The 10,000-nt window shown below is 35.3% G+C and overlaps 2 protein-coding genes across 2 annotated transcripts in view; both read left to right on the top strand.

Moving 5' to 3' along the window:
- Nucleotides 1-10,000, top strand: part of LOC143030569 (facilitated trehalose transporter Tret1-like) — a 459,285-nt gene that overhangs the window by 407,211 nt on the left and 42,074 nt on the right. The window lies entirely within an intron of this gene.
- Nucleotides 9,256-10,000, top strand: part of LOC143032030 (uncharacterized) — a 960-nt gene continuing 215 nt past the window's right edge. Inside the window, exon 1 of the mRNA XM_076196500.1 lies at nucleotides 9,256-10,000. This exon is cut by the window's right edge and continues 215 nt beyond it. Within this exon, the coding sequence (XP_076052615.1) occupies nucleotides 9,334-10,000 (667 nt within the window). The 5' untranslated portion in view covers nucleotides 9,256-9,333.

The raw sequence follows: 10,000 nt of genomic DNA, 5'->3' as shown, positions 1-10,000 counted from the left end.
ATTGATAGATTTTGTCCATTGTTAGTATAGAGGGAAGCAGTTTATTTATTGCCAAGGAAGTTATACAAATTGGTGACCATTGGCATAGGAAATATTATAATTTGAAAAATGATCAATTAAAGAGGATTTTATAAAAGAAATAATTCTAAAACTGCATTTAGATTTGTAAATTATTTCAGCGTCGTCCCCTACTCTTCTCCGAAAGTGGGTCATTAGTATTATACTACAACATCTAAAGGAAAGAGTGTTCACCTTACTCAGATAAATTTAATTTTTTTTTTTACCTTATAGTGTCTAAGAGGAACATAAAATTAACGATGAAATGGTTGAATTGTCACCAAAATAAAAAAAATTATAACCCCTTTAACTTGATGAAAGTGTGGAAGATATGTATTTCTTACAGATAGATGTGAATATTCTCCATTGTGTTTGTGGATGTCGATAGAGACTGCAGGGTTGCCTAGTGAAACCTTCAGTGACTTAATGACTAGCTACTGTTCTAGTTTGTTCATAAGCGAGTGGTCACTTACATGTCTATTTTGTGTGATATGAGTGATACCAGTGGCGCAGGATGAGATTTTCATATTTATTTCTTCTGGAGAAAGTAACAGAAAGTTATTCATACATAATTTGAATAGTGTGAATAAAATAATAAAACATTCTGGGGTTCCAGTGGGTAGGTTTTTTGGTTCGGAAAGTGGGTGGTGAATATTCCTAGTGCGGTGTCTCCCTTAAGAGTAGCCTGCAGGCCATTGTTTCCCTTAATTGTGTAGTGATGTGTATCTTGTCGATGAAGAGCATCCATGGAACGGGAACAGGTTTCTTGAGACCACTGTAACTCCGTCTACTGTTCCCTTCTATGGGTCCCTTTGACCACTGTCTTTATGTATGATGGTTACTCACAATATTCTTCCGTAGGAGGACCCTTTGCTTCCTTTCATCCGAATTAGTCAAGTTCTATTACTCTGTATAAGAGAGGGGAATTAAACTGAACTTGAATTTTTTGTCCTTTCTTCCCGAATAATATTACACTTGCTTAACCCATTAAACTCCGATGATAAGATTCTTGTCATTTGGTCAAATAAAACAAAAAATCATAAAACACCAAAATGTTTGATCAAACACCAGAAAAATATGACGTCATATTTTTCTGGTGCTGTTTGATCAAACATTTTGGTGTTTTATGATTTTTTGTTTTATTTGACCAAATGACAAGAATGTTGTCATCGGAGTTTAATGGGTTAAGTGAATTACACCCAGGGATTCCCATCTGGAATCCTCAATTTGATTACTAGGTCAGTTCGCATTGACGTCATGATTTCTTTAGTCCAATGATCTTTACTTTTACACCTAAGTAATTCCCCTAAGGGCGTGACTTTACTCCAATGAACCAATTGAATTTGCTCCTCCACCCTTTCTCCTATCAGAATTGCTGTTACAAACCCCTAAAGCAATACTGCTTAGTCAAGCAATCTCGAAATCAATGCATCATTGACTTAGATTACATACTGTTACATCAGCACAATACAGCAATAAAATCGGGTCCCCGACGGCTGTTGTAAACACCTAGGCGAGGAGTGAGCTTGTGCAGTTCCTTCGGCTATGAGTGTTGTTTATCAAGCATTCAACTTATAAAAGTGAAATTCTCGCCACCTACCACTCTATCTACCTTATTTGTCTTCCTCGTCTACGAACCTCTTACATGGCACGGCAGGTACCCTTCGTTGTCCCGCCGACCAACCATTTTCTGCTATCCTCCTACAGGGCTTACCGGAAATACACACTTTAAAAATATTTTATACAAGAAGCTAACTAATAAAATCATTTCTGCATAAACTGGCTAACTTTTTAAAATGTATTATCCTTCAATGGATATCATCAAAACATATGCCATACATAACAAAGAAATAAGTAACCCTTCCAAAATGTGCAAATGTCAGTAACATAAAAAGACACAAAACAAAATATTTATAATACAGGTATAAATGGATGCAATAAACTGACTTGTAAAACTCACTACTACTAAAGTCTTAAGATGTCATAATTTACCAATAACAAAATCAGGGAAAAACTGTCCAATAGTATTCAAGGTCTTTCTAGTTCTGACTTTGAAATTTGATTAAGAACAGTAACAATTAAAATAAGACATTATTAGAGTATTTGTTTGTGTTAGATTGATCTGAATGGAGAATGATTTCATCCTTTTAAAGATGGTGAATTGTGTATCAATGAGATATATGTTACAACATTTATATACACAGCATTAAAGATTTTAGTAATAGTGGAGTGTTTGCATAATTTCATATTTGTTTCACACTTATTTGATGTTTTGTCTAGGACACATACTAGTAAAGCTGCAATAGAACTTTCAATGTTTCGCAAAGGAAAATATAGTTCAATACTTATTGAGACTGTCCTTATATATTGGCAAGGTTACAAGTCTTCATGACTGACCAGGGCTCCAGGTAGCACATCTGCGTGACACACAAAAGGTTCCAGTAATTCAGGTCTCCCATCACAGGCATGCACCATGCATATCAACAATAGGGAACGACAACAACAACAACAACAACAATATGAATACTATCTGTAAAATTTGTTTGGATTAATACTCAAATTAAAGGATTACAAAGGATTACAAAGGCGGAGACCTTTTGGTCCATATCTAGGTCTGGTGCAAAAAAAAAAAAAAAAAAAAAAAAAAATGTAATAATGATAAATAAATAAATACATACATATACATATACCAAGGCTTTTTCCCCCTTACAAGGGGGGTAGCCAAAAAGAAAATAAATAAATAAGTAAATAAATAAATTAATAAATAAAAACTATAATAATGTAAATAATAGATAAAATACATAAATAAACCCATAGGTATAGTTAAATGATAAACAAACAGCTAAGTAGCAAATAATAATAAATTGACATATAACTAATAATAAACGAGAATCAAGCAAATAATAGTAAACAAACAGACAAATGATAACAAAAGAAATAAAACAAATAATATAAAATAAATTAAAGTAATTACAGCATCTTGCTTAGGTGCTCTAAATGATTCTTAAAGCTTCGAACTGAACTACATTACACTGCTTTTGCAGGAAGTTTATTTCATTCATCAACTACACGGTTGGAGAAGTTGTTTCCACCCACTTCTAAATAAAATTTATTTCCACACAGTTTGAGATAATTGTTTCTTGTCTGATTCTCATTTAGTGTGAAAATTTGGTCACTTTTGATGTTGTCAATTCCTTTTAGAAATTTAAAGACCTGTATCAAGTCACCTCTGAGTCTACGTTTTTTTTTTTTTCAAGGAAAACAGATTCATATGTTTTAGTCGATTTTCGTATGATATATTTTTTACATTTGGAATAAGTTTTGTGGCTCGCCATTGTACTTTTTCCAATCTGTCAATGTCTTTAATGAGATTCGGTGATCATACAGAAACAGCAAATTCCAAATGTAGACGAACTAACAATTTATATAGCTTGTTAACGAGTGATGGACTTTTGAACTGAGAAGATCGCGCAATCAGCCCTAGAATCTTATTTGCTTTCTCAGAGGTTGTAATACATTGCTTAGATGATTTGAGATCGTTACTGGCAACTACTGTACAAAGGATTTAAAAAGGCGGAGCATGCCGACAGGAGACCTTTTGGTCCATATCTAGGTCGGATGCGAAAAAAATCATAATAATAATAAATGAATGAATAAAAACTATAATAATGTAAATAACACATAAAACACATAAATAAATGCATATGTACATCTTAGATAATAAACAAACAGGTAAATAGAAAATAATGATAAATTGACAGATAACTAATAATAAATGAGAATCAAACAGGCAAATGATAACAAAACAAAACAAATAATATAAAATAAATGATAATCATTACAGCATCTTGATTAGGTGTTGATCTATATGATTCTTAAAGCTTCGAACTGAACTACATTGCACTGCCTCTGCAGGAGGTTTATTTCATTCATTAACTACACGGTTGGCGAAGTTGTTTCTACCAACTTCCAAATTGAATCTATTTCCGGACAGTTTGAGACCATTGCTTCTTCTCTGATTCTCATTCAGTGTGAAAATTTTGTCACTGATGTTGTCAATTCCCTTTAGAATTTTAAAGACTTGTATCAAGTCACCTCTGAGTCTACGCTTTTTTAGGGAAAACAGATTTATATGTTTTAGTCGATTTTCGTATGATTTATTTTTGATATTTGGAATCAGTGTTGTGGCTCGCTGTTGTACTTTTTCCACTTATTCCGTGTGAAGCTAATTTAGTAAGTAGTCTTTCGAGGGGGACGATATCAAAAGCTTTTGCAAAGTCTAGATATATTAAATCTGTATTATTTCTTTTGTCATAATTCGAGATAACTGTGTTGTAAAATTCGAGTAAGTTAGTCACGCAAGAACGTTTCCGTCTGAAACCATGCTGGCTATCATTTATCAAACGGTTACTTTCTAATGATGTTCATTAGCGCATTTCAATTTTTTTTTATATAATCATACATACCTTACTTCATACCTGGCCAAAGGTATTTAAGTTGTGTTTGTCTATAAGTTTTGTCCTTTCTTGGATGTGAACTACAACAACTATCATGAAATAACCTCAATACCTCTTGTACAAGAGTTTGTGGTATTACCAATTTATTTACTGGGCCCTTAGAAATATCTTTCCCGCTTACAACTGTTTTTCTATACAAAAGTCCATTAGTAAAACGAAATTCCTCAATCTTATACCCTTTTGGTAGTTTTGGAGGATTACCTCTTGGGTTCATCAAATATTGGGCTACTGTTTCCCAAGTCTTATCTTTTCTTTGTTTCATTATTATCATTTCCTCATCTAAGGTTACTAGCTCATCTATACTACAGACATAATTCATCAACCTTGTCGTTGATAGGCTAATATTTCTAAATACTGCATCTGCTAGTCTGCTCCTAAGATTCTTATGCTTAGATAAGTTCTGAATAGCTGTACGAGTCCACATTCTGGATATTCCGTATCATATCTCTAAAACTTTCTAATGAATATATAATTACTAAGGTTTCTCTTTGTGTTATAGAGCAGTTTCTCTGCACTATTACAAAGTCTATATGTGTAAACTATCGGTTTCAAAGCTTCATTTCTCTCTTGCATCAGTATGCCTCCTAACCCTATGTCAGACGCATCAGTAAAAAAATGAACTCCTTATCATAAGCAGGAAACATGAGAACTGGGGAACTAATAAGTCTGTCTTTCAACTTTTGAGCTTGTGCAGATCCCCACATGAACTTTGAATCGTTCCTCAACGAAGAACTTAATGGATTAGATATGTGTGTATATCCTTGGATAATTTTCCTATAATATCCTGTCAATCCCAAGAAACTTCTTTTTCTACATTGTTTGGAACTGGATAATTCTTTACTGCTTCAACCTTTGAATTTACTGTACTAAGTCCATGCCTGTCTATTTTATGTCCCAAATAAATAACATTGTCCTGCAAAAACTTATATTTTTCAAGTTTCACTTTCAATCCTGCTTCAACTAGTCTTGAGAATACCAAATCTAATTTCTTAAAGTGCTCAGTCGCTGTTTGGGAAACTATTAAAATATCATCTAGAAATACACTGGCAGTGTTTCCTAACAACCCATCTAGAACTGTATTAATTAATCTCATGTAAGTTAATGGACTATTACATAACCCAAATGGCATTCGTTTGAACTCATAGTGTCCCGTTGGAGTAGAAAATGCTGTGAATTCTCGTGAGTCTTCATGCAACTCTATCTGCCAGAAAGCAGACTTGATATCTATAGTGCTAAAATACCTATTCTCAGTTCCTAAACTTCTAAGAATTTCCCCTATTATCGATAATGGTAATCGGTCGGGTATGGTATGCTTATTAATTTCCTTTTAATCAATAACTGGACGCATGGTACCATCTGATTTTGGCACCATTATCAGAGGGAAGTTCCACTCACTTTTACTATCTTAAAAAATATCCTGTGATAACATTTCAGTGATTAATTTATCTATAATTGCTAGCTTGGAATGTGGTAATCTGTAGGTAGGTATATAAGTAGGTTGAGTTTCTGATTTTAATTCGATCTGATGCTTTAAAACAGTTGTTTTGCCAAAGGCGTCCCCCGGCAAAGCAATTTGTTTATTGTACTTCAAGAATAAAGCAACTAAGCTTTCATCCAACTCAGGACAACTAGTAGGTTCTAGTAGATTCTTATATTTTTCTCCCAAATCTGTTTCTTCCTGAACTGAACAGATTGATGAAATTGGTGATTCCACCTCCTCAGTACTCTCATATAAAATATTAATGGGTTTTGTACAAACTTGAAAACATCCTATTTGTGTACCTTTTTTTAAGACTATGTCTTTATTCAAAGTACTAATCAAAAATATCTCAACCATGTTTTTGTTTGTCTTATAAACCCCTGAGTCCAATTTCAAAACCTTTTAATGTAATTGATTCTGGGATGATTAAAACTTCATAGCCTACAGTGACTTCTTTCAACTGTACTCCTACCCTGTTAATTGCTCTGGAGTGTAGTAACGTTGACTTTATTACGCTACCTTCCACAATTAGCAAAGCTTCGATTGAGATTAATGAATTAGTAATTTCTGGTATTTCTTGAACATCTGAGTTGGGTTCAATATATGAGACTTTATTTTCTGTTGGTCTGGACCACTCTGCCCCTCTATCTAGGCTATCATTATTATCTTTCCTATCTATTTCAAGAGATTCCCTGATTACTGTTACTGGCCCTAAGTCTGGTTGATTTAGAATGGGATTAACTGATTTCACTAAGATTTCTAACTCAGCAAGACATATGACCATGCTCTCTTTTCTCATAGTTGCAAATCCTATCAATGAATCTCCTGTGAAAACAGATTCTTCTACAACTATCACTGGAATGTGCAAATGCTCATTTTTATATAAGATGACCTCTAATTCAACCTTATTTGATGTTTTTCACTGACTTCCACGTACTCCTTGCAATGAGTAATGGATTGGTTCCAAGATTTTCACTCGTGGTTTCAAGTGGTTTAAAACTCTACCAGTTATAACATTAACTACAGATCCTGTATCAATAAATATTTGAATAGGTTTATTGAACACTACCCGCAATGAGAGATTCTACAGAAGTCCTTCCAATTGTTGGTGCTTTCTTTCACCCCTCTATCACTCTTGTCTATGTATATTTCTATGGGTAGCTCTGTGGTGTTGTTTTATTTTGTGTCTGGGGGTCTTCCTCTTGTTTCTGGATGAAAACGAAAATTTGGTTTTGTTCTACACTCCTGTCTCCTATCCATTGATGATACAAAGAGGTGGGTTTCTACAATGATATTCATCATGACCCTCATATTTGCAATTCCTACAAATATTTTCATGATAACACTCTTGTGCATTATGCCCCCCAGGTATTACAGTTGTAACATTCAATTCTAGCGTTCCTTGATGTACTTCTAACTCTAAGTTCAGATCCTCTGTTTCTGTAATCATATCTAGAGTTCCTAGTTTCTCTCTGGTGTTGCATTCCTACTGTCATCACATATGGACTAATTGCTTTAGTTTTACTATAACCTTGAAGAACGTAATATATCTCTCTTAAATCCATTGTTTGTTTAAGATAATTGTACAGATTTTCTGCGGTTATTTCATCAAAATCATATATAGGCATACCTTTAAATGGTTTTAAAGTCGCTTGTTGCTTGCAGCCGTTGTAGTCCCCCTTGTGGTCATTGTAGGCCCCATCATTCACTGTTACTTGTAGTCGTTGTAGACCCTCTAGTTCACTGTTACTTGTAGTCGTTCCCTCGTAGTCATTACGCATGTGGCTGCGTACCTGTAGTTGCGTTCACTGCGTGGTTGTGGTTGCGTGCCCGGAGCGGTTATGCACTGTAGATTGGTGTACTTGTACACTCGTATCCATATCTTGGACTAATTCCTGTAGATTGATGCACCAGTCCCGTCTTTTCGGAGGTATTTTCTTTTCACCCGTTCCGTCCCTAGTTGCCACCACTCTCACCTCTGTTGTTACCACTGTTACTCCGTCTACTGTTCCCTTCTATGGTCCCCTTTCACCACTGTCTTTTTGTATGATAGTCATTCACAGTAATCTTCTGTAGGAAGACTCTTTTCTTTCGATCATCCGACTTAGTCAAGTTCTATTACTCTGTATAAGAGAGGGGAATTAAACTGAACTTAAATTTTCTGTCGTTTCTTCCCGAATAATATTACACTTGGTTATGTGAATTACACCAAGGGACTCCCATCTGGAATCCTCAATTTGATCACTAGGTCAGTTCGCATTGACGTCATGATTTCTTTAGTCCAATGATCTTTACTTTTACACCTAAGTACTTCCCCTAAGGGTGTGACTTTTCTCCCATGAACCAAATAAATTTTCTCCTCCACCCTTCCTCAATCAGAAATGCTGTTACAAACCCCTAAAGCAATACTGCTTAGTCAAACAATCTCGAAATCAATGCATCACTGATTTAGTTTAGATACTGTTACATCAGCAAAATATAGCAATGAAATCGGGTCCCCGACGGCTGGTTGTAAAAACCTAGGCGAGGAGTGAGCTTGTGCAATTCCTTCGCCTACGACTGCTTCTCATCAAACATTCAACTTATAAAATGAAATTCTCGCCACCTACCCCTCTATCTACCTTATTTGTCTACCTTTATCTACGAGGCTCATCTACGAGCCTCTTACACTCCCTTAAGAGTAGCCTGCAAACCATTGCTTCCCCTAATTGTGTAGTGATATGTATCTTGTTGATGAAGAGCAACCAATGAATGGGAACATGTTTCTTGTTTGTATCTTTTGTGGCCGTATTGTTTATTGTAGAAGTTTGTGATAGAGTCGATTCTGTACATATCACGTGACAGAGGTGAGGATGAAAGTCTCCATTGCCTATCCACCTCATATATGTTGAGTAAGCATACAGGTCCATTGCCATACATAGTAACACTTGAATATGCAACATATAACACTGGGGAACACACTTTCGGTTGCATGAGTTCTGACACTTGATTCTGGTAGATTTGAGGTCACAAATTCTGAAAATGGCATTCGTTTGTGCAGATCAGGTCTAGTTTTGATGGTACGCGGCAATTTACATATCAGGTGACATGTTCTGAAAATAGCAAAGGGAGCTAATAAGCATATTAGTTTACATTCATCAAATACTATTCTTAATTACATCAGTGCGTCAAGTATAGATTTTTGAGTGCATTATTATTTTATTTCATTAAAACAATTATTTTATTTCTTTTCCAGGTGTGATCATTCTGTAAACAGTGTTGACTTCAATCAAAGGAAACATGGCCTCTATAGCAAGTAGAAGGAAATGTGTGACGTGCCCGGATTCATTCTGCTACATTTGTGGTGCATTGACAGCTCCAAAGCAAAGAAGGAACATTAGTGAATTTGTGAAGAGAGCTTACTTTTGCTACTTTAAAGTGAAACTTGGAGATCAAGACAAATCATGGGCACCGCATAAGGTATGTCATTCCTGCGAAGAAAACTTGCGTCAATGGACTAAAGGAAAAGACAAAATAACATTCGGTATTCCGATGATATGGCGTGAGCCACGGGACCATGTCACAGACTGTTACTTTTGCGTGACTCGTGTTGCTGGTTTCACTAGTAAAACTCGTCATCTTATCACATACCCTAGTCTAGATTCAGCAATCAGGCCTGTGCCTCATTCAGATGATGTTCCAAAGCCTATCTTCACTCAACTTGCTTCTGTTGAATCTGACAGTGAATGTGACACTGAGGTCACAGAGGAGTCAACTAACAGAAATGACTTAGATTTTGCAGGCATATCAACAGAACCGGAAACATTTAGCCAAGCAGAACTCAATGACTTAGTTCGAGATCTGGGTCTGTCTAAAAATCTGTCAGAATTGTTGGCTTCACGGTTAAAAGATGAAAACTTGCTGAAAATAGACACAAAGGTAACATTCTTTCGCAACAGAGAAAAGA

The sequence above is a fragment of the Oratosquilla oratoria genome, chromosome 12, assembly GCF_046742065.1.
Source record: "Oratosquilla oratoria isolate Oo_2021 chromosome 12, ASM4674206v1, whole genome shotgun sequence".
Classification (NCBI taxonomy): Eukaryota; Metazoa; Arthropoda; class Malacostraca; order Stomatopoda; family Squillidae; genus Oratosquilla; species Oratosquilla oratoria.
Note: the sequence above shows the minus strand (reverse complement) of the source record. Positions and strands in the feature narration are given on the sequence as shown.